The 25,917-nt window shown below is 41.7% G+C and overlaps 1 protein-coding gene across 4 annotated transcripts in view; it reads right to left on the reverse strand.

The window, feature by feature from the left end:
- Positions 1–13,408: 13,408 nt before the first annotated feature.
- LOC132833880 (uncharacterized) overlaps positions 13,409–25,917 on the reverse strand; it is a 50,277-nt gene continuing 37,768 nt past the window's right edge. For 3 of the 4 annotated variants that reach the window (XM_060852533.1, XM_060852532.1, XM_060852534.1), the window contains 6 exons: positions 24,457–24,532; positions 24,138–24,339; positions 19,323–19,451; positions 16,995–17,157; positions 16,807–16,904; positions 13,409–15,497 (listed from right to left, as the gene is read on the reverse strand). In XM_060852533.1, the coding sequence (XP_060708516.1) occupies positions 15,303–15,497; positions 16,807–16,904; positions 16,995–17,157; positions 19,323–19,451; positions 24,138–24,339; positions 24,457–24,532 (863 nt within the window). In that variant the 3' untranslated portion in view covers positions 13,409–15,302. The remainder of the gene's footprint in view (positions 15,498–16,806; positions 16,905–16,994; positions 17,158–19,322; positions 19,452–24,137; positions 24,340–24,456; positions 24,533–25,917) is intronic. The other variant, XM_060852535.1, reaches the window with a different exon arrangement.

The following is a 25,917-nucleotide window of genomic DNA, read 5'->3' on the forward strand; positions in this document are numbered from 1 at the left end:
GAATGTGGGATGGCATTTTTGCAGGAGGTAGGGTGGGAAGAGGTGTAATCCAGGTAGCTGTGGGAATCGGTGGGTTTGTAAAAAATGTCAGTGTCAAGTCAGTCTTCATTAATGGAGATGGAAAGGTCCAGGAAGGGGAGGGAGGTGTCAGAGATGGTCCAGATAAATTTAAGGTCAGGGTGGAATGTGTTGGTGAAGTTGATGAATTGCTCAACCTCCTCGCAGAAGCACATGGTGGCGCCAACGCAGTCATCAATGTAGGAGGAAGAGGTGGGGAGTGGTGCCGGTGTAATTACGGAAGATCGACTATTTTACGTAGCCAACAAAGAGGCAGGCATAGCTGGGGCCCATACATGTGCCCATGGCTACCCCTTTGGTCTGGAGGAAGTGGTTTTTAAACTCTACCATGAAAGCAACCTCCATGAGCTTCATATGCACTTCCAGATTCTTGTCCATGTGCCCACATGTAAAAAAAAAGTTTGCTAAACCATTTCAAATTCATTGTTAGTTGCATTAGACGTTTGCTTTAAATTTGGAAACTTCATTCTCCGTGTTTTTGGAATTTACTGCTATGCTTCCACAATAGTCTTTTATCGCAGTGTAGAAAAAGTCTTGCTTTTTAACTTTAACAACAATACATCTTTCCTGAGATAAGGGGAACGAGCTCAACTACATTCCCAAAGTTGTCTGCCTTGTTTTATGAAATAGCCGTCTCTGCTGCTGTTCACTGACTTCTGCTTGGCATGTTTTGATTTTACTTATATCAGGAGAGACGTCTGTTTCGTGATCAGTTTCAACATCATTATATGGTTTGTACAGTCACAGTGCTGAATATACTTGCAGCTTTTTCCTGGAGTAATGCATACTGGGTATGTTGCATTCCTATTAGTAATGTGTTTTACACTGCAGCTATTTTTCCAATTTCCTCAGCTTTTCGCTTTCCTTATTCAACTTTAAAACACGCAATGACCACCACAAGCTGACTTATTCTTGCAAGCCTATCAAGGACACACTCATAATTACTATCGCATACTGTTACAATTTTCAGCACAGCGCCCTCTGCCAATGATCCTGTCTTTTCCATAAACTATCAGTCGCCTTTTAGAATATCCCAATGCTGTGATACCTTTAATCGAAAACTGCTGCATCTCAAAGCCCATTAAACACCGAAATCTGTGTTCCACTCCCACCACAATGTTGATTTTAGAGGGGTTGTGATCACAGTTACATAATATAAGCACCTGTCAGCTTTAAAACATTAAAATTGCGAAAGGTGCTATTTAGATGCAAATTTCTTGCTTATTAGGGGATGAATTTTCCCAGTTCCTAAACAACTCGGCAATGGCAAGTCAACTGGGAGAATGTGGTGATAGTGGAAAAGTGAGATTCTTGCCAGAGAAAACAAAGTCTAATTTTCCATCCGAGGTTTGAACAGCAAGATAAGAATCTCACTGGTGAATGGTCTATTTTTCATGTATTTGCTATTCAATCTTGATTGTTTTGTTGCAGATAAATTAATGTTGGAGATCTGAAACAAAACTGAAATCGCTCGTTAAACTTGGCAGGTCAGTGCAGAGAAAGCAGAGTTAACATCACTAGTCCAGTGACACTAGATCAGACCTGCTGAATTTTGCCAGCAATTTTTGTTCATTTATCTGTAGTTTATGTTGCCATTGTTTCTACCAGTTACCTCAAATCTGTGTGGTCTCGTTCTCAACTCATTCATTGTCATAACCTAGTTCCTTTTTTTTTCTAAAAGCTGTTTCTTGGCTTAAGGATACTTTATCCTTGATTTTTTTTTCAGGCAATAAACGAGGCCAGGCTCCAATCAGTCTGTTTGAATACAGAGATGAAAAGGATTTTGAGCGGCATTTTGTGTACGTACAAACAGATGAGACTTCAGGCCAAAACGGTCATGTTTTAGAAGTGACCTGCATAAACAAAGGGAGTGGTCAGCTCTCTAGCTGGGCTGAGCTGTTTTTAGTTCAGTCTTGAACTGGAAAGTTCAACAGGGAGCTGTGCGGAAACTCTCTCTCTTTTCTGCCCTTCAACTTCAACCTATAGCGTGTGTTCCATCTATACTGGTTTTTAAAGGGAGTCTTGCTTTATTGGGACTGTTGTGTGTATTCGGAACAGCATAATTAAGTCTAGCTGGATAGGTTGAGTTCTATCGGAGTTCTTCATTCTGTTCTTTGTGTTTCATTGTGTCAATTTGTGAATAAATTTTTTGTCTGTTTTAAAATTTAGGAGTCAACTTAGCTATCTAACTCTGGGTAATTTTCACTATACATTTACCAAAACAAATTGCAAACTTACGGTTTGGGCTGCCTGGTGAAGAATGTTTTGAGTGGTCTGGCCTAGTTCATAACATTCATCAATTTTTAAAATTCATTCATGGAATGAGGATGGAACATGGATGGGCCAGTCTTTATTCTCCATTCCTAATTGCCTATCGTGAGCTGACCTCTTGAAGCACTGCAGTCCATGTGGTGTAGATAGACCACAATGCTATTAGGTAGGAAATTCCAGATTTTGTCCCAGCAACAGTAAAGGAACCGTGACACATTTCCAAGTCAAGACAGTTTATGCCTTGGAGAGGATGTTGCAAGTGAGTGTCTTGTATGTCTGTTCCTGTTAGTCTTGTGGGAGAGGTCACATGGTTCAGAAGCTACCTTTGTAGGAGCCTTGGTGAGTTACTGCAGTGAGTCTTGCAGATGATTGATCAATGGGAACAGTTTCTCTCCACCTACAGTGCCCAGATGTCTTGTGATGCTGAACGCCTCTGAAAAATTTTATTTTTCCATGGGAAATGGTATTTTTTAGCTGGGACCTAGGGAGAATTTCTATACCCAGTGGATTTGAATCTTTGGAATTCTCTACCCCAGAGGATTGCGGATGCTCCATCACTGAATCTATTTAACATTGAGAGAATCATGATCGCAAAAGAAATCAAGGGTATTGGGTAGTGTGTAGGGGAATGATTTTGATTTAGGTGACAAAATATATTGATGAGGGTAGTACAGTTGATGTGGTTTGCATGGATTTCAATAAGGTCTTTGACAGGGTCCCACATGGAAGGCAAGTCCAAAACCTGACAGAAAAGATCCTCAGTGCCATTGGAGACCAGAAGACACAGGAACACAGAAGCAGGCTATTTGGCCCATCATATATGCTCTGCCATTCATTGAGATCATGGCTGATCTAATAATCCCAATTCCATTTTCCTGCCTTATTCCATAACCCTCAATTCCCCAATGATTAAAAATCTGTCTATCTCAGTCCTGAATCTAAAACGGAACATGGACAGCTGTCTGCAGTAAAGAATTTCACAGATCCAATACCCTTTGAAAAGAAATCCTCATCACTGTCTTAAATGATGACTCCTAACTGTGACCTTATACACTCTGGTCTTAAACATTCCCACAACTTCTCTGCATCTACCTTGTGAAAGTCTGATAAGAATATTGGATCTTTCAATATCTTATCTCTCATTTTCCTAAATTCCAAACAATCCAAGCTGAACTGATTCATTTTCTCTTCATAAGAAAATTACTGCATACCCAAGATCAATCCAGTGAACCGTTTCTAGACTGTCACCAATGCCAGTACACAGGCGGCACAGTGGTTAGCATTGCTGCCTCACAGTGCCAGGGGTCTGGGTTCAATTCCAACCTCAGGTGACTGTTCGTGTAGGGTTTGCACATTCTTCCCCTGTCCTGGTTTCCTCCTACAGTCCAAAGGTGTGCAGATGAGGGTGAATTGGCCATGGTAAATTGCCCATAGTGTTCACCTATGTTAGATTAGGTGCATTAGTTAGGCATAAGTATGGGGTAGGGGGAATGGTTCTGGGTGAGTTACTCTTCGAAGGGTCAGTGTGCACTTGTTAGGCCTAAGGGCCTGTTTCCACACTGTAGGGATTCTGTGATCTGAGATAAGGGGACCAAAACTGTTCATCGTATTCCAGCTGTGGTCTGATGAGTGTGTTGTACAGCTTTAGTGAGACTTCTCTATACTCCGTTCCCTTTGAAATACTGGTTGATATTCCAATTGCCTTCCCTATTATTCACATAGATGTTAATTTACTGTGATTCATGCACTCAGACTCCCAAATCCTTGTGCTGCAGCTTTCTGCAGTCTCTTCCCCCCTCCCCCACTCCCATCTAAAGAATATTTGAGAGCATGCAAAACAATAAGCAATGCTCAAATAGTAGGATGAGGAAGAAAGCATGCTGCTTTCACAAGTAGTGCAAAGCTGAGGATTAATTAAAGCACAAGTAGTCAACACACTTGAGCACAACCTTGCCAGTGGATTAATAATTGTCTGTCTTCAACCATATTCAAGATTTAAAAAATTAAATAAATACTTAGGTAACGTTTCTTATTTGATTGGCTTGGACTCAATGAGCCAAAGGGACCTTTTTCTATGTTACTCACCTCTATGGCTCCAAACTCAAGCTGTTTAAAGGGACTTTCAGAGCTCGCGTTGTCAGAAACAGAATTAAAGTCAAGTCGTCAGTGTAGAGATCTCCAAATCTTTCACACCCAACAAGAACACACTGTGGGAAAACAAGTACTTCTAACCCACCCGAATTTGTGAAGTCAGAGTCTTGGGAAGAGATACAGAAGTGGAAATAGTAATTATGTACATGAAAGTGTAAATATCATAATGGAAGAAAACCTTGGTCCAGGAGAAATTTGCGTAAGGGTTCTAAGGCTATTAGCATCACCCAACTGGGTACCACAGACCTATCTAAAAGAGGACAGTGGCAGCAAATCTATGTTATATTGCACAATGATGCAGAGAGTTTGTAAAACATGATGAGCAGCAGGATTCATTCCTAATACAACAACTGGGTTCCCCTCTTTTTAAGTTCTGTCCCACCACTGCTCTTTTCACACTCCCTCTCTGCACATTCTCTGTACGCTCATCTTCTCACATTGCCTCACTCCTCACACTATATTCTCTCTTCACATCATATTTCTGTTTTTGTTAGGATAAGGAACAGACTGAAGGATGTGAGGAATGTCAGTTCAGCTATGATCTTATTGAATGGTGGAGCAGGATCAAGGGGCCAAAAAGCCTACTCCTGTTCCTATTTCATATGGTTTTATGGGCTACCGCTGACAATCATGAGTTGTCGGTTATGACCACCCTTTAATGAATGGGATAGTTGCACTGTTTGATGTTAGCATGAATAGAAATGGATATATAAACAGGACAACAGTAAGATGTATTGAATAAAACAGAAAATGCTGTAAAGAAAATCAGCTGAACAACTGGACGCAAACCCCTACAGTGTGGAAGCCCATACTGACCCTCTGAAGAGCATCCCATCCAGATCCCTACCCGTAACCCCGCATTTCCCATGGCCAATCCACCCAGGCAATTTAGCATGGCCAATCCATCTAATCTACATATCTTTGGACTATGGGAGGAAACTGGAGCACCGGGAGAAAATCCACGCAGACACGGGAGTATGCGCAAACTCCACACAGTCAGTCGCCAAAGGGTGGAATGGAACCCAGATCTCTGGCGCTGTGAGGCAGCCGTGATGTAATTTACAGGGAAACCTAAAAGGAACATCACACAACACAAAAGGAAAGGCTGCATTCTCCACCTTCCTATTTCTGCCCAGCGATTAGTCTTCTATAAGTCATGCCTTTTAAGGACTTATGCAGTGAAAATGAGTTGAAAAATGAATGTGACCATAACTGCAGTCATTGTACACTTCCTGTTAAAATTCCTGTGTAGAAGAATACAAAACCAAGAAGGGTCACTAGTCTCAGAACGTTAACTTTGCTTTTTCTCTACACATGATGTTTGACCAGTTGAGTTTCTCCAACAAAAAATTGTTTTTAAACCAAAGACCAAGTCTTTGGTCTCCACTCGGTTAAGGAACATTGAACAGCAGCTACAATATTGTCATTGGTATCACCACCTGAAGACTATATTATCCATAGTTTATAAGTGTCATTATCGAAGAAAATATTTTTATTTTCAGAATATTAATTTAATTGGATCTAAGCAGTGTAATTCAGGAGAAATATACATCTGTATAATCATTAATCTTCTTCAATGGGTATGCAGAAGCAATGGTTAAAGGATGGTAACAGGACAGCAAAAGGAGGGGAGGCATGAATAACTCTGGAAGGTAAGTGGAACAGAAATCATGGAGAGCATCCCTAGACCAAAGAGCAGCTCAAAGACAGCAGTGAAAATCTCCAACTACCATGATGGTCTTCCCTGTGATGTAGGCTGTGTCTTGTCGACAGAGGAAGGAAACAGGACCTGCATACTACTCAGGTTCGTTAATCCCATGCATAGCAACAGTTTCATCAAGCCATTGGTACGAGGTATTGTTCTGACAACACAATGGCGCTGAAGTGGGTCCTGATGAGATCTCAGGCCCAGGCAGTAGACCAAGATATTGGTAGAAGAAAGTGGGGACTGCAGATGCTGGAGATCAGAGTCGAGAGTGTGGTGCTGGAAAAGCACCGCAGGTCAGGCAGCATCTGAGGAGCGGGAGAATCGATGTTTCGGGCATTAGCCCTTCATTCGGGCATAAGCCCTTCATCAGGAAAGGTTTATGCCTGAAGCATTGATTCTCCTGCTCCTCAGATGCTGCCTGATCTGCTGTGCTTTTCCCGCACCATGCTCTCGACTAAGATATTGGTAGAGGCCAGTTTACCTGGCAGTACCTTGATCAGGCCTAACAGAGCCATGTTAATGACATTGTTAGGGCTCGATGGTGGGCAAAATGTAAGAAGTAGTGCCTGAGTCCACCAGCTCCACAGATCCACTGCCTCGTTGGTCTGTGTGTGGCACAACCAGCTTGGCCAGGAGGAAGGTTGCTTTCATGTTGATCTTAGATATTGTCCCAAGCACCCTCTGAGCAATCCAACAGCCTCCAACGAAGGGGTTTACTGCAGTGCTGGTCACCAGGCTTCATGTCATCTCCATCACAATCCCCTCACAGTCCACCCTCTTGCCCACATGGCAGATGGTGATTGAAACAGCCTACAGCTGTTCCAGGGCCCTGTCTACATTGGCCTCCTTATGTCTTCTCATCTGGACATGGGCACCATGCGATGGCCAGCCTGATCCCCTGGTTAGAAACAACTTGCACTTTGCCCCTCAGTGAGCCCAGTTCCATGGTGTCAGGAAATGGGTCTTGAACTGACTCCTTCTGTAAGAGATGGGGAAGTGTGTTGTTTTCGCAAAAAGGTAGTGATAATAAGCTTAAGTATTGTGCTGATAAATTGAGTGTGAAGAGCAGCTGCAGACAATGATTAAATCAGCAAGCACAACGGAAATGTATAATTGAGTACTAACTTTAATGCATAATTATTCTAGTAAATCATTTCTTTCATCACGATAGGTTAAATAATTTAGTCTCAGCAAAATAGCTGAGATAGCTGAAACACATAAACTTGGCAAGAAAAGAACATTGTTAAAATGTATATTCAGGAACGGAATGTAGCTATGAACACCTATGGAAGATGTTACAAGCAAAACAGATAAAGTGAAAGGGACGTCAAGATCCAAATTTAGCAAATTATGTCAGTACTTAAACAAAGGGAAGGGTCACCAACTTGGAGAAGGGGGGAAATAATAAGAGCGGATCACAACTTAGTCAGAGAATAAAGTTGATTGGGTAATGTAGGAGTCAGAAGAGGTGACCTCACGCAGCTCAAAAGTATAACTGTGTACTAGTTTGAATGTTCATTGCTCATTTGCTTCTGCATTTGATGACCTTTCTTGCAAGATCGTAGAATAAATTGTCTTGTTTCCAGTTTTGGTGGTCTCGTCTAAATTTTATTAAATTTGTTTCGAACACTTCTGGTCAAGTGTTGACCCCCTTCCCTCAGGATATTCGAAGGGTTTCCACACACAGATGTCTCTTTCCCGGTCCATCGAAGATACCCGCCTGTTTCCTCGCTGTCAATCATCCGCATGGAGCTGCAATTGGTTGACGATGGTGGAGGCCCTGCCCATTACTGCGCGAGGACCATCTTCACACCTGCTGTTGTTAGAATAACATTAGAATAACAGTCATCTCATTACCATAACAGTCGCCTCATTAGAATAACGATCACGGTCAGAAATTGAGGTAAAAACAGTTCAATGTTTTGGCTTGATAATTGTAAGAAATAAACTTAATAAAATTTAGACAAGACCACCAAAACTGGAAACAAGACAATTTATTATGAACTTGCAAGTAAGGGCATCAATTGCAGAAGCAAGTGAGCAAAGAGAATACAAAGTACTACACAGTTATACCTTTGAGTTACGTGAGGTCATCTCTCCCGATTCCTACATTACCCAATCTTTCTTAGTATTCTGCCATTGCCCAGCTATGCTCCACCCTTATTGCCTCCTTCTCTCTAAGTTGGCAACCTTTCCCTCTGTAAGTGCTGACACAAGGCTAAACTTGTATCTTGATGTTCCTTCTTCACTTTACTTGTAACATCTTCCATTGTCCATAGGTATATTCCATTCCTGAACATACGTTTTAGTGCTTAGTTTATGAGTTTCAGCTATCTCAACTATTTAGCTGAGACTATTCTTTCAAACGTTACGAAGAAATTATTTACTTTAATAATTCTGCAGTAAAGTTAGTATTCAATTATCCACAATTATACATTAAGGATTAAGAAACATTTCTCTAATGCTTGCTTAGGTGATTTTTTTTACCTCTTTTCTGCACATATACACTCTTGCTTTTCTATATCTACAAAAACAACGCACTTCTCCATTTCTTACAACTCCCCCATTTTCTTTTTTTTTAAACATTTGTTGTTTTTGCAATTTTACTTTCTGCCCTCTTTTCACCCTATGGTTCCGAGATTGCTATTTCTGTCCTTCTAAGTCTGTCTTTTTCAAACTCTAAGAGTAATCTGCTACTCTCTCTTTCTTGCGCTTGTGCTATTATCATGACCATTATTGATTGTTGTCCTCCCAAAGACATTACCAGCTTAGTCATTATCCACTTTAACACATTAAATCCTGTCAGTAGACCTACAATTATTAGTAATACATAAATGCCTAAATTAACTAATCATTTTCCCCAACCGGTCAGTCTCCATTCACCCCATCCCCATCCTTCATCTTTTTGGAGTTCATCCGCAATTTCTCTTATATTGCTTATCTTTTTCTTTACTATTTCTGCCTTATCTTCCAATATGGAAGAGGAAGTCAAAAAAATAAAATCAGTGTTGGGAAGAAAAACAGTTTTTATGTTTCATCAAAATGCAGAAGAGCGGTTCCACTGTCACCAACTGATAAGTGTGGACGGGAGCTATTCTGTTACCAACTCAATATCTGATCCAAACAAGATATTTATGTGTCATGTGTCCCACCTACAAACGGCACACTTTCTGTGCAACTTGAAAAACATGAAATTTGATGACAATCAAATCTATTGGACCAAGTTTTCCTTTTTCAAAATGGACACCTGACAAGTTTCAAAGGTAAAAACAATGATTGCAGATGCTGGAAACCAGATTCTGGATTAGAGTGGTGCTGGGAAAGCACAGCAGTTCAGACAGCATCCGAGGATCGGCAAAAGCCCTTCATCAGGAATACAGGCAGAGTGCCTGAAGGGTAGAGAGATAAATGAGAGGAGGGTGGGGGTGGGGAGAAAGTAGCATAGAGTACAATAGGTGAGTGGGGGAGGGGATGAAGGTGATAGGTCAGACAGGAGGGTAGCAAAGAGTACAATGGGTGAATGGGGGTGGTGATGGAGGTGATAGGTCAGGGGGGAGGGTGGAGTTGATAGGTAGAAAAGAAGATAGGCAGGTAGGACAAGTCATGGGGAGTGCTGAGCTGGAAGTTTGGAACTGGGGTGAGGTGGGGTAAGAGGAAATGAGGAAATTGTTGAAGTCCACATTGATGCCCTGGGGTTGAAGCATTCTGAAGCAGAAGATGAGGCGTTCTTCCTCCAGGCGTCGGGTGGTGAGGGAGTAGCGGTGAAGGAGGCCCAGGACCTCCATGTCCTCTGCAGAGTGGGAGGGGTAGTTGAAATGTTGGGCCACAGGGCGGTGTGGTTGATTGGTGCGGGTGTCCCAGAGATGTTCCCTAAAGTGCTCTGCTAGGAGGCGTCCAGTCTCCTCAATGTAGAGGAGACCGCATCGGGAGCAACGGATACAATAAATGATATTAGTGGATGTGCAGGTAAAACTTTGATGGATGTGGAAGGCTCCTTTAGGGCTTTGGATGGAGGTGAGGGAGGAGGTGTGGGCGCAGGTTTTGCGATTCCTGCGGTGACAGGAGCAGGTGCCAGGATGGGAGGGTGGGTTGTGGGAGGGGCATGGACCTGACCAGGTAGGCATGGAGGGAATGGCCTTTGCGGAAGGCAGAAAGGGGTGGGGAGGGAAATATATCACTGTTGGTGGGGTCCGTTTGGAGGTGGCGGAAATGTTGGTGGATGATTTGGTTTATGCGAAGGTTGGTAGGGTGGAAGGTGAGCACAAGGGATGTTCTGTCCTTGTTACGGTTGGAGGGATGGGATCTGAGGGCGAAGGTGCGGGATGTGGACGAGATGTGTTGGAGGGCATCTTTAACCACGTGGGAAAGGAAATTGTGGTCTCTAAAGAAGGAAGCCATCTGGAATGTTCTGTGGTGGAATTGGTCCTCCTGGGAGCAGATACGGTGGAGGCGGAGGAATTAGGAATATAGGATGGCATTTTTGCAGGAGGTAGGGTGGGAAGAAGTGTAATCCAGGTGGCTGTGGGAATCGGTGGGTTTGCAAAAGATGTCGATGTCACGTCGGTCATCATTCATGGAGATGGAGAGGTCCAGGAAGGGGAGGGAGGTGTCAGAGATGGTCCAGATAAATTTAAGGTCAGGGTGGAGTGTGTGGTGAAATTCATGAATTGCTCAACCTCCTCACGGGAGCATGAGGTGGCGCCAATGCAGTCATCAATGTAGCAGAGGAAGAGGTGGGGAGTGGTGCCGGTGTAATTACAGAAGATCAACTGTTCTACGTAGCCAACAAAGAGACAGACATAACTAGGGCCCATATGGGTGCCCATGGCTACCCCTTTGGTCTGGAGGAAGTGGGAGGATTCGAAGGAGAAATTGTTAAGGGTGAGGACCAGTTCGGCCAAACGAATGAGAGTGTCGGTGGACGGGTACTGTTGGGGACATTGGGAGAGGAAGAAACGGAGGGCTTGGAGGCCCTGGTCATGGCGGATGGAGGTGTAGAGGGACTGGATATCCATGGTGAAGATGAGGTGTTGGGGGCCGGGGAAACGGACGTCTTGGAGGAGGTGGAGGGCGAGGGTGGTGTTTCGAACATATGTGAGGAGTTCCTGGACTAGGGGGGGATAGGACAGTGTCGAGGTAGGTAGAACTGAGTTCAGTGGGGCAGGAGCATGCTGAGACAATGGGTCAGCCAGGGTAGTCAGGCTTGTGGATCTTGGGAAGGGGGTCAAACTGGGCAGTGCGGGGTTCCCGGACTATGAGGTTAGAAGCTGTGTGTGGGAGATCTTCTGAGGTGATGAGGTTCTGTATGGTCTGGGAGATGATGGTTTGGTGATGGGAGGTGGGGTCATGGTCGAGGGAGCGGTAGGAAGAGGTGTCCTCGAGTTGGCGTCTGGCTTCAGCGGTGTAGAGTGCCATTCCAGTGATATATGACTTCATCTGCGTTTTTGAAACGGTCGCCCTGTCTGAAGAAGACCAAAAATAAATTGCAAATGGTAACTATTGCTGTTCCCATTCCTTGTTAAGATCCAAATGATATTTCTGACTCGAATGGGTCATTCTCCAACAGAAATGATGATTGTCTCAAAGTGAATGTAATCAAACAATGATCCAGGATGGGGGATGCAGGGAGAGGCATATTTGGAAGAAGAATTGAAACTACGACAAGCCACATGGTAAGGAAGTCATGTTTATTTGTTTTATTTAATAAGTTGGAAAGGAACTATCTTCAAACATAGTTTATCAGGAACAACTTCAAGATGCAAGCAGCCTAGGGAGCAAATTCTGTAACTGGAGAGCTGGAGGCTGTCGGGTAAGGTGAGATTTATATGTATTTATTTTAGAGTTTGAAATTTGATTTAGTGGAGGTGGGTTTGGGACCTGTGTGTATCATGGGTTTTGATGAACAATTTGTAATGCTTTCTGGAGCCATGGTTTGTTAAATAAACTTTAGTGTAAACTGGCTGTAAAAATGGACAGTAAAAGTACCCTAAATGTCTATAAAAAGGAATGGAGAGGCCATAGTGAAAAGAGGCCACTTTGAGAACGATGCTGAGGAAATAGTAATGAGGAACAGTCAGGGAGTTGAATAAATACTTTGCATCTGTTTGGTCAGTGACAGTGGGTGACCATATCAGGGAAAGTGACCACAATTTGAGTACATTTAGTCTATTGAAAAGCTTTAAGACATTGTGAGATTGCAAAAGGTGCTATTTTGATGCCGATTTCTTGCTTGTCAGGGGCTAAATTTTCCCAGCCCCTGAACAACTTGGTAATGGCAGGTGGTTTGGGAGAAGATGGTAGAATCAGGAAATTGAGATTTTTTTGTCAGAGAAAGAAGTGCAGGTGAATAGGATTATTGTGTTTGATGGTTGACAAAGACATGGTAAGCTGAAAGGTCTGGTTGTCTGCTGTATGATTCTATGACTCTGAGATGAACCATGATTGTGTTGAATAGTTGGATAAATTTGAGGGGTCGTACAGTTTACTGTTTCTGTTATTTCTCAGGCGTTTGCATTGTGACAACATTCATAATTTCTATTAGTCAGATGAAGATGTTTCAAAAATGGAAAGATGTGCAATGCTGTCGTGAATAAGAATAATATATTTCCTCAGAGTTAAAGCAATTTTATCAAAAAGCACTTGCCAGCACGTACTCATCCTTTACTCCAGGAGTTTGGCTTCCCCTCCTAAAATGGCAAAATCAAAGGCAAAGTTGACAATAAAACCCTTAACCATGAACAAAAAAAAATTTGTTGATAAGAGATTTCATGTAGTCTCGGAAGGATAAAGCAAATAATTATTGACGCTCGTACACATCATACAAGATAAACAACATTTGATCGTAGCATGCATTTTCAGTAACTCAATCACTTCCCAGTTGAGAAAACATATGCTCTTCCCACTGGATTGCAGCAATTAAATTGAGTCTTTTGGATGATGGTTGTCTACTTCAGGAGATGTAAACCCACATTCAATACCTTCTCAGCTTGCACCACCTTTTGCAATATTTTTGCACCTTTTGTAAGTCTAAACATTTTCATATGCTTTGGAATAATTAAGCAGATCATGAATTTAGAATTTTCAAACACTCATAAGGAACAGCTGTTTCTTATCCAGTGCATATTGACAACAAACAAGTTTAGATTCTGTTCATCTTTCTAAATACATGATTTTTATTCTTTAATTACAGAAAAACTGTTACAGTGATGTTATGGACCAGACCAAACCCCTTCAAAACATAGCCAATCCTCTCTCTCTTATCCTTTTTAAAAGGCAAATGTAAGGCACTGCATTTCAGATGTGATTTGTTTAGTCAAACTACTAGATTTTAAGCAAAATAAAATTTATCCTTACACTACAGTTATAATAAGAATTGGCATAACTTTAATTATATCAAAATAGTTAACAAATGTAATAGATGATTTAACTATTAGTTATCAACTGATCCAATATGTCAGCATCTCATAAACAATGCCTTGTCAAAGGCAAATTCAGCAAAACCGATTTCCCTCCTTTCCTATCTCCTCCAGTCCAGGAGAAGGAACACTGTCAGAAAGAATCTAGCAGCAGAGAGAGAGTTGTGTCTGGTATTTTCAACTCCAACAACCCCAACGTCAATAGCTGAAAGCAAAACTAAAATCCAGGGTTGTTTGAGCCTGACTCCATACATACACACACACACACACACATTCATTTTTAAACTGAAAAAAAATGCTCCAGACTTTGATTTTCCAAGCAGCAGAAACCTTGGCACCAGATTTACAATACCCCTCTTAAAGAGAAAGAGGACAGAACCAGTCCCTCTTAAATGTACAATGATACTAATTGAACTGAAAACTTTTTGCTGGACTCTGCCAGTAGAATCATGGAACAATTGTAGCACTGGAGGCCACTGGATCTACTGTGTCCATACTGCAATGAAAATCACAGAAAAAAATATGTTTGTGACAAAACTTCATTGACTCGATTGCAGCATTGAGTTTACCTTACTATTAAACATGCTTTGCATCCATCCAATTAGCACCAGGTATTGCTTTTATAATTAAAATTTTATGTTTTACAAAGAATGAAAATAAAATAGAGAGCAAAACACATCTAAACTATTTATTACATAAGACTACCAATCTTGTGACGCCATTATAAGATGACACTGCTGGGCTACCCTCACAGTCATGTACTATTTTGACTTAGAAATATCAATGTTCCTTCACCGCTGCCAGGTCAAAAATGTGGAACACTCTCACCTTTCCAAAAAGCAGTGTGGGTCTTCCTATCACAGTGCTTCAAGAAGGCAGCCCATCATCACCTTCTCAAGGCAACAAGGGATGGGAAACAAATACTGGCCTGGTCAGTGATACTCACGTGAGGAATCATGAAATCAGGGGAAAATTAGACACCTGGAGCAGGGTGTGATTTTGATACCACAAAAGATATAACTGACATTTGTCTGTCTTGAAAATTGACCTGATGAATGCAAGGGACAAGGTTCAGCAAAATTTGCCTTTTTTTCAGCAGCGCTAAATAAGCAGAAAACGTTTCCAGTGGCAAAATGGTTGCTACCCAGACAGTTGTAGATGTAACAACGAGAGGGGGAAATGAGAATGTTTTGTTTGTTTTCTTTACATAATGAGTTGCTGTGATCTGGAATGCAGTGTGTGCACGAGTGGTGGAAGCAGATACATGAGGAGCGTTCAAAGGTGAATTTGATAAATACTTGGATAATAAACATATGCAAGGTTATGGGGAAGAGGCAATTGGGAGTGGAGTTGATTGAATGGATCTTTCAACGCGCCAGCACATACAAGGGGACGGAATGGTCTTTTTCAATGCTAACTGATTCTGTGACTGCAGCCACTGTGGATCAAGAATATACAGAGTACTTATACATTAGGCCTTCAAATGCCAACCATCTTTAAATCAATTAATACTGGGAAATTCTGATGATTCGCAACAGTCCGATAGCATCTGTCAAGGGAGAAACAGAGTAAATGTTTTGAGTCAAGGAGGAGAACTGGAGGTTCTGAAGAATAGTCCTTCTGAACCTGAAATATGGCTTTAAGATGCTGCTGTCAGTGTTCCCAGCATTTTTCTGTTTTCATTTCAAATTTCCAGCCTCTGCAGTATTTTGCCTTTTAAGCTTTATCGATGGGTCTATGTTTTTGACTATATTTTTCAGAGCGTACAAAGCAAGAATACATTTTGTCTTCTCAATCTTATCACCTTTCCACTCATTCGAAATAGCAAACATGGTGCGTTTTTTCATCCCAGTATAATCGGACAACATTGCAAACTAAGGAAAGAGAAAAGGAGACAGGTAAATTGATACCAAATGGGTTGAGGTGATTATATTCTACATCACCCATAAAACTTACTGAGATTAGCTGATCATTGGCTTATTGCTGCTTGAGGGAGCATGCTGTCTACAAACTGGCTGCTGTGTTTCCTGTATTGCAACTTGCTGTGAAATGTTTGGGAAATGCAGAGATTATGAAAACAATTCTCATTTAAGTCTGTTGTTAAACTGGAGAGGGTGTGGGAAAGACTTACAAGGATGTTACCAGAACTGGAAGGTTTGAGATCTTGGAAGAGGCTGGAAAATGCTGGGGCTTTTTTCCGCTGGAAGATTAGAGGCTGAAATGTTGACCTTGTGTATAAAATCATGGCAGCTATGGATAGGGTAAATAGGCAGTGTCTTGTTTTCCCCCTAAAGTAGGGGGCTCAAATTGGAGGGTATAGGTTTAAAGGTGAAATGGGTAAGAATGAAAAGAATCTGAGGTGTAACTTTTTCATTTAAATTGTGGTACTGTGAATGGAGCGAGCTGTCAGTGGAGAGGTGGAGGCTGGTACAATTACAGCATTTAAAAGGCATCTGGATGGATATATGAATAGGAAGGGTTTAGAGGGACATTGGCCATATGTTAGTAAATGGGACTAGATCAGACTGGGAGGTCTAGTCAGTGTGGATGAGTTGGACCAATGGGCCTGTTTCCGTGCTGTATAGCCTCATGACTTCTAAGTCATTTTGAATCATGACACTGGGTCAAAATCCTGAAACCCCCTTCCAAGCAGTACTTCAGATGTAATCACACAGAGTGCAGACTTTGTTCAAGGTCGTGACTGACCACACCTTCTCAAGGGCAGTTAGGGCCAGGTAACAAATGTTAGCCATGCTTTGTTGTTCACATCCCATGAAAGAATAAAAATGACGTAAGCTCCCCAAAAGTTTGTTGATACAGCTTCCCTTCAGTAATATCATTTTGATTCTGTCACTCTCTTTGTGTGCCTACCCCTCTGCCATCCCATCTATTTTTGTCTCATCTGCAAACATGGTGATCGGACATTCACGTTCCTAATCCAAGTCATTGATGTATAGCGTCAATAATTGTTACTCCAGCACTGATTCCTATGACACACCACTCGTTCCAGATTTAACCTTCCTGGAAATGCCCTCTGTATCCCAAATTTTCTGTCTTCTATATTCCAATCCTTAAAATCTTATGAGGAAATGTATAACTCTTCTTTTACTGTCATCACACCTGTTTATATGTTCTTAGATTGTATAGTGCACCTGATTCTAGAAATGAAAACCCTTCAATTACCTTCCGTTTTAGTTTTCTGTTTTCATAAATGCGATTATAGCTTCTCTGTGGTATCCTCAATCGATCAAAGTTGGTCCCAATCACAATATTGTAAATACCTGAAAAGAGACAATAGTTGAAAATACGAATGTTCAATGTAAAACGGAGCGATAACAAAGGTTTATCAGCAGACAGCAAAATAAGCTTACCTTTCTGTGATACAATGGTTTGTAGTTCCTGAAATTGCTTCATCAAATCCATATTAATGCCCTCCATAGTGAAAGTATCAAAAATGAATGCAACAGCATGAATTACATTTTCTGGAATGACTGGATTCTGTGCACCATCTGAATAAGGATTGAAATCCTGCAACTAAAGGTGAAGAAAAATAAACCTTTTATACTGAAAGCTACCATAAATGTTCATAACTATTCTCTATTAAGGAAAATGCTGATTGAAGGGGTTCCTATCAGCCCCTCTTTTTTTTCCCCACAACATTCCTGACGAAGACCTTATGCCCAAAACATCAACTCTCCTGTTCCTCAGATGCTGCCTGACCTGTGCTTTTTACAGTGCCACACATTTTGATTGACTTTCCAGCATCTGTCATCCTCACTTTCTCCCATTTGTGTCATACAAGACCCATTCATCTTATTCACCAATCTTACTGAAATCAAGATTGACCCCATACTGAAAGGGTTGCCTTCACTCTCCATGAAACCAGAACAGTGTATTCTTCACAATAGATTTATTTTTCCATGTTTCATTTTCTTTGTGCATTTAGACGATTCTTTACATTTCAGTTATATGTTCTTCGGTTACTTTGCTTAGTCTGTTCTTTAATACTCTGTCCTTGTGTGTTATTCTTGGACTATTCTGTGTTTAGTCACGCTATCCTATGCATTATTCTTCGATTATTCTCTAGAATTTTCTATTACAGGGTTTTAAAATTCATTCAAGGGAAATGGGCATTACTGGCTAGGCCAGCAACTATTGCTCATCCCTACTTGCCTAGAGGGCAGATGAGAGCCAACCACATTGTGGGTTTTGAATCACATGTCAGTCAGACCAGTTAGAGACAGCAAATTTCCTTCCTTTTAAAAGGACATTAGTAAACCAAGTGATCACATGATTGCCCTTGGTTAGATTTGTACACCAGATTTTTATTGAATCTTCCAAGGTATTCAACCCATATCCTCAGAACATTAGCTGGGATTCTGCGTTACTAATCCAGTGATGTTACCACCGTACCACTGCCTCCCCAGCTCCAATGTTGTGTTTACTTTTGATTTTTCCATTAATTACACATTTTCCACTGATATATTTTGACGTACAGATCTATCTTGGAATGCTTAATTCAAATGCTTCACTATTCATTTTTAACATGGAGTCTGAAAAGGTATTTTCAATTTTCTGTGGTCTCAGAATAAATACATTTTTTACATATAGCATTGCTCTTCCATATTTTCTTCAGATATTTCGGTATATACCCAGTTACAAATCTCTTTAACTGATTTCATTCTTGTACATTGTATTGACGTAGTTTATTGTAGCAGTAGATTTATGCAAAATTTTCTTACTTTCAGACTTGGCTTAGTTTCATCTTCTGTGTGAAATATTAAATCAAGGCTCCCATCAGCAGTTTGAAACAACAATTTAGTGATTTATCACTTTCCTGTTTTGCAGGAATTTGTTGTGCTTTCTGCATTGTTAAACATAATATTCTAACTTGAGAACCTACCAATACAGTATTGACTCTTGGCTTTATAATAACCTTTGTGTTTTGGGCTATTGAGCACATACTTTGTTTTGACAGATATTCCTTTCAGTCTAAAGTAAAGCCTTTGGTATGAGGGGATTAAGAAGACCTGAAGTCACATGACACCAGGTTATCGTCCAACAGGTTTATTTGAAACCATAAGCTTCCAAAGGTGTTGCTCGTTCATCAGGGTGATGAAGCAATGCTCAGAAAACTTATGATTTCAAATAAACCTGTTGGACTATAACCTGGTATCATGTGACTTTGACCTTATCCACTCTAGTCCAACACTGGCACCACCACAGAGTCAGATAGTACTTGTAGACCTGCGCATTGTTGGTCTGTACGGTATCCAAGAATGTGGGATAGATCACAGTCATTGGTTAAAATGATTAATGTGCAGAATTCATTTGAGTGACAAAATGAGGGACCCTATGTACCGGAGAGTACTTTGGAGAATTCTGTAACAATGCATGGTGCTACATGCCACAGGCTAACAATGTGCATAGTTTACAAAGTGGAAAAGGCTGACAGAAGTATCGCTTTAGTATTTTGAGAAATACAACACTTTTTCAGTTCTGGCACTATGTGCCCTGGTCTCTGAAGTTAAAGTGAGCACACAACCAACTTGCTGTGAGATGGAAGTGCTACCAGTTTAGCTTCTGCTGTCAGATACGAAGCTTTGATGTGTAAACATTGCCTCTCATTCCAAAGAAGAGCTTGAATTTAGTGAAATTGTCTGAAGTTTTACAAGTATGAAATTGTTTTGTAAACTTACATCGGTTCCTGGTGGCACCCTTCCTTCCAGTATCATTGTTAATAGTTCCTTTCTCTTGTCCACATCTTTCAATGAATCCCAGCCAGCAGTATCCCAGAACTGCAGTGAGTTTGACTTGTAGGATTTGAGCTGTTAAATAATTTTGAAAAAGATTTACAATTATACAGTTCCTCTCACATCCTTAGCTTTACTGTCAGTGAAGCAACATTTTGAAATCTGTTCACAGCTGCTATACATAAAATATCAGAATCAATTTCACCCACAAACAGCAATGAGTTAAATAACAAATCATTTGTTTTCAACATGGTCAGAGGACAAATATTGATCCGAGTCATTAGGATGACCACCTCTGCTATTCAAAATAATGGCTGTGGGATCAGTGAAGGCTTCTGTAGTGTTTGTTTTAACATCTTTTCCTAAAAATGACACTTCATTGGAAGTGTCTGAATTAATATTCAAACTGCTGAAACAGAATTCAAATCTCAAACATCTGGCTTAATGCACTGCTTCAATAAAAATAACTATACGTATAAAAATCAAATTTAGGGATAGGATCATGTACAAGCTACATAACAGGGTCTTAAGGAGTGTCGTGGAACAAAGGGACCTTGGAGTTCAGGTGCAGGGTTGGTAGACAGGGCAGTAAAGGAGGCTTTTGGCACACTGGCCTTAATCAGAAAGAACAAAGAAAATTTACAGCCCAGGAACAGACCCTTCGGCCCTCTAAGCCTGAGCCGATCCAAATCCACTATCTAAATCTATTGCCCAATTCCTAAGCATCTGTATCCTTCTGCTCCCCACCTACTCATGCATCTGTCCAGATGCACCTTAAATGAATCTACCATGCCTGCCTCCATTACCTCTGCTGGCAACGCATTCCAGGCACCTACCACCCTCTATGTAAAATATTTGCCAAGCATATCCACCTTAAACTTTCCACCTCTCACCTTGAAAGCATGACCTCTCGGTATTGAATCCTTCACCTTGGGAAAACGCTTATCTCTATCTGTCCTGTCGATACCCTTCATGATTTAATAAACCTCAATCAGGTCCCCCCTCGATCTCCTTTTTCCTAATGAAAACAAACCTAACCTACTCAACCTCTCTTCATAGCTAGCACCTTTCATACCTGGCAACATCCTCATAAACATTTTCTGCACCCTCTCCAAAGCATCCACATTCTTTTGGTAATGTGGCGACCAGAACTGTACACCGTATTCCAAATACGATTAACTAATGTCTTGTACAACTTTAACATGACCTGCCAGCTCTTATACTCAATACCCCGTCCGATGAAGGCAAGCATACCATGTGCCTTCTTGACCACTCTATCCACCTGTGCAGCCACCTTTGGGGTGCAATAGACTTGAACTCCCAAATCTATCTGCTCATCAACTTTTCCCAAGGCTCTTCCATTTACAGTATAGTTTGCTCTAGAATTAGACTTCCCAAAATGCGTCACCTCACATTTGCCTGGATTGATCTCCATTTGCCACTTCTTCACTCAACTCTCCAGTTTATCTATATTCTCCCGTATTTTTTGACAGTCCCTTATGCTTTCTGCTACTCCACCAATCTTTATGTCACCTGCAAACTTACTGATCAGACCAACAATGCCCTCTTCCAGATCATTTATGTATATTACAAACAACAGTGGCCTGTTGCTCAACCAGTTTGTTACCTACCTAGCCAGAACACCCTGCACACCATGTGACTTTGCTTTCTCTATTAGTCTACCATGGGGAACCTTATCAAATGCCTTACTAAAGTCCATGTATATGACATCTGCAGCCCTTCCTTCATCTATCAACTTGGTCACTTCCTCAAAGAACTCTATTAAGTTGGTAAGGCACGATCTACCCCGCATAAAACTGTTGCCTATCACTGATAAGCCAATTCTTTTCCAAATATAAATAGATTTTATTCCTCAGTACCTTCTCCAGCAACTTTCCCACCACTGATGTCAGGCTTACTGGTCTGTAGTTATCAGTCAAGACACTGAGCATAGAAGCTGGGAAGTTATGTTACAGTTGTTAAAGATATTGGTGAGGCCACATTTGGAGGATTCTGTTCTGTTTTGGTCACCTTGCTACAGGAAAAATGTTATTAAACTGGAAAGAATGCAGAAGAAATTTACAAGGATGTTGCAAGGACTTAAGGGTCTGAGTTATAGGAGAGGTTGGACAAACTAGAACATTTTTCTTTCAAGCGTACGAGACTGAGAGGGGGATCTTATAGAAGTGTATACAATCATGAGAGGCATGGATAGGGTGAATGCGCTGAGACATTTTCCCAGGGTCGGGGAATCAAGGACTAGAGTTTAAGGTTCAAGGGGAAAGAATAAAAGGGAACCTGAGGGGCAACTGTTTTACACAGCAGGTGGTACGCATGTGGAATGAGCTGCCAGCGTAAGTGGTTGAGGCAGGTACATTAACAACATTAAAAATGGCATTCAGACAAATACATGGATAGGAAAGGTTTAGAAGAATATGGGCCAAGTGCAGGGAACTGGGGTTAGTGTTGATGGACATTTTGGTTGGCATGGACCATTTTGGGCTAAAGGGCCTGTCTCCTTGCTGTGGACTCTCTAATAATGCAAAAGCTGTGAGTTCAAATCACACTTTCCAAATTGAGCAAAATACCCTTGGTCATTTCAAACTTTTATATTGTTCAAAGAGAACAGATATGCCATTAAAGCTTTTCATCTTGCACTGATAAGGACCGAATCACAAGAATATGAAGTTTCAAAGGGTAAAAATCACCCAATTTAATACTGAACATCAGCTTTAAAAATCTTTTAAGTGCCAGTCTCAGTAACTGATGCTATTGGATTGTGTTAATTATCTAACCGTGTCATTAATCTGCCCGAAGGAAAGGGCAACTGTCATTCTTTCCAAGCCGGGTCTCGATGTGGAGAAAGTGAGGACTGCACATGCTGGAGATCAGAGTGGAAAAATGTGTTGCTGGAAAAGCGCAGCAGGTCAGGCAGCATTCAAGGAGCAGGAGAATCGATGTTTCAGGCATAAGCCCTTCTTCAGGAATGAGAAAAGTGTGCCAAGCAGGTTAAGATAAAAGGTAGGGAGGAGGGACTTGGGGGAGGGGTGTTGGGAATGCGATAGGTGGACTGAGGTTAAGATGAGGGTGATAGGCTGGAGAGGGGGTGAGGGCAGAGAGGTCGGGAAGAAGATTGCAGGTCAAGAAGGCGGTACTGAGTCCAAGGGTTGGGACTGAGATAAGGTGGGGGGAGGGGAAATGAGGAAGCTGGAGAAATCTGCATTCATCCCTTGTGGTTGGAGGGTTCCTAGGCGGAAGATGAGATGCTCTTCCTCCAGGCATCATGTTGCCATGGTCTGGCGATGGAGGAGGCCAAGGACCTGCATGTCCTTGGCAGAGTGGGAGGGGGAGTTAAAGTGTTGAGCCACGGGGTGGTTGGGTTGGTTGGTGCGGGTGTCCCAGAGGTGTTCTCTGAAATGTTCCGCAAGTAGGCAGCCTGTGTCCCCAATGTAGAGGAGGCCATTTGCATTTCTTGCGGCTGCAGGGGAAGGTGCCGGGAGTGGAGGTTGGGTTGGTGGGGGGTGTGGACCTGACGAGGGAGTCGCGGAGGGAGTGGTCTTTCCGGAACGCTGATAGGGGAGAGAGGGAAATATATCTCTGGTGGTGGGGTCTGTTTGGAGGTGGCGGAAATGACGAAGGATGATATGATGTATCTGGAGGTTGGTGGGGTGGTAGGTGAGGACCAGTGGTTCTGTCCTGGTGGTGATTGGAGGGGTGGGGTTCAAGGGCGGAGGAGCAGCAAGTGGAGGAGATGCGGTGGAGAGCATTGTCGACCATGTCTGAGGGGAAATTGCGGTCTTTGAAGAAGGAGGCCATCTGGGTTGTTCAGTATTGGAATTGGTCCTCCTGGGAGCAGATGTGTTAGAGGCGAAGGAATTGGAAATATGGGATGGCGTTTTTTTCTTTACAGGGGGCAGGGTGGGAGGGGGTGTAATCTAGGTAGCTGTGGGAGTCGGTCGGTTTATAGTAAATGTCCGTGTTGTGTCAGTCGCCTGAAATAGAAATGGAGAGGTCTAGGAAGGGGAGGGAGGAGTCTGAGGCAGTCCAGGTAAATTTGAGGTCGGCGTGGAAGGTGTTGGTAAAGTGGGTGAACTGTTCAACCTCCTCGTGGGAGCACGAGGCAGCGCCGATACAGTCAACAATGTAGCAGAGGAAAAGGTGGGGGGTGGTGCCAGTATAGCTGCAGAAGATGGACTGTTCCACATATCTGACGAAGAGGCAGGCATAGCTGGGGCCCATGCGGGTGTCCATGACTACTCCTTTGGTTGGCGGAAGTGGGAGGCTTGGAAAGAGAAGTTGTTCAGAGTGAGGACCAGTCCAGTCAGTCGAAGGAGGGTGTCTGTGGAAGGGTACTGGTTGGGTCGGCGGGAAAGGAAGAAGCGGAGGGCTTTGAGGCCTTCGTGATGAGGGATGGAGGTGTATAGGGACTGGATGTCCACGGCGTTGGGGGCTGGGGATGCGAAAATCATGGAAGTGGAGGGCGTGGGTGGTCCTGAACATAGGTGGGGAGTTCTTGGACTAAGGGGGACAGGACCGTGTCTCGATGTGACAACATTTAAAAGGCATTTCAACAAATATATTGAGAGGAAAGGTTTAGAAAAATACGGGCCAAGTGAAGGGAAATTGGTTGATTCTTAACTATGGAGACCTAGTTGTCCCCCAGTTGTATCTGGGTGAGAAAGGGTGGGCACTAAGTACCAGCCTTGGCTACAATGCCCACATTCTAAGGATTTAATTTCAAAAATAGGTGGGAGAGGGTACCTTGGTTGTGAAAGAATCAGGATGGACTCCAGTTGGGACACAGCTTATAGTTCTTCTATTTGGATTCAGAGCTGAGAGAAATGTATTAATGGTGGCTGATTTACCAGCTCCCACCAAGCCAACCAGCAAGATGTTTACACAGTGCCCACATTTTGTGGGAGGGTTGTATGTACACAGATGGCACCTCAGAGCTTCCAAGACACTGTCAAAGAACAAGAATCAAAGGAGTTAGATCTTAGGGTGAATTTGTTCAAATAAAGTAAACATTATTCTTCTTGTATCTGGTTTGGAAACACAGTTTCTGATCAAGGCAACTTACCTATGGTTACTAGTTAAACGGCGAACAATATGATACCTTGGATATGAAGTAGGTGGATGTTTCTGCTTTGAAAAATCTGAAATTAAAATTTATTACGTTAAATTCTACCTCTTAAATATCAGTGGGATGCAGAAACAGCACACTTACAACCTCCCACGTCAGCATTCAGTTATAATTACAAAATCCATAACATGCAAAAGAATTAAATAACTTGTGTCCAGGCTTTGAAATAATTCAAATTGACTTAATACTAATTTTCCCTTTAGAAATGACGCTGACAATGGACTGCAATTTATGTCCAGGCATATTTCACAGGGTGACATTATCAGGCACATGGCCTCCAGCAGGCAGAATTCGCACTTGTGTAGATCAGGCAGCTTTCTCAGAGATATTCGCCATGATTGACATAATTGTAGATGCACATAGAATTAGTATCCAGTGCTTTGACTCGCAAATTTGACCAAGATTGAGCTTGTTTGAGAACAATTGGAAATTATTACACAATTATGTTATTCATCACAAGATTAACGAGTTTTTTGTGCAAATACAAATAAATTGTTATTATTTTGTAGCCATTATGGAGACATGGTTGCAAAGTGACCAAAACTAGAAATTGAATATTCAAAAGTTATTTGATCCTTTTGAAGAATAAAGAAAAAAATCATTGTTCATTAAGAGAATGATTTGGAGTGAGAACTGTTAATGACTCAGAAGGTGACAATGTGCGATTAAGTTTGGGTGGAAATGGGAAATACCAAGGAAATCTAGGCACTGGTGTGAGCAGTTTATTGGGCCTCAAAGCTTATTTCAAAAAATAATGGAAACCTGTAAGAAAGGAACAAGAGCAAACATGGGCTATTTTAATCTCCATAAAAATCAGACTGATCAAATGTAATCTTGAGGACAATTTCATTGTGTATTTCCAGGACAGCTTCTCAGAATACCATGTTTTAGTACCAACTGGGGAATAGACATCTTAAACCTGGTCGAATATGATACAAATGAATTGATTAACCATCTAGCAAAATTCCCACCATGTATAAATGATCACAACGCTGTACAATTTCACACTCAGTTTGACCATGAGAAACTTCAGCCAAAACTGGTGTCTCAAACATAAATAAAGATACAGTAATTCAAAGAATACTGAGGTCCTAAAATGGACTGGAAAACACAGATTAGAACGTAAGAGTAGCAGATATTTAAAGAGATATTTAATAACTTTCAAATGTTTTTCTTTTATGCAAGTATGATCTCAGCTGATGATAATACTGGACAAGTCAGATCACAGAACAAGACTTAGCTTGATAGATCATAGGTTTACCTTTCATTTACTTACGAGTCAGTCACTGAACATATTCACAAGAAGTTTCCAAAGGACTTTTAACAAAAGGACATCAAAGATGATTACATAAAAGAATTACACAAGAATGCGAAGCTATCCAAGAAGTATTTGAAACA

This window comes from Hemiscyllium ocellatum, chromosome 38 (genome assembly GCF_020745735.1).
Source record: "Hemiscyllium ocellatum isolate sHemOce1 chromosome 38, sHemOce1.pat.X.cur, whole genome shotgun sequence".
NCBI lineage: Eukaryota > Metazoa > Chordata > Chondrichthyes > Orectolobiformes > Hemiscylliidae > Hemiscyllium > Hemiscyllium ocellatum.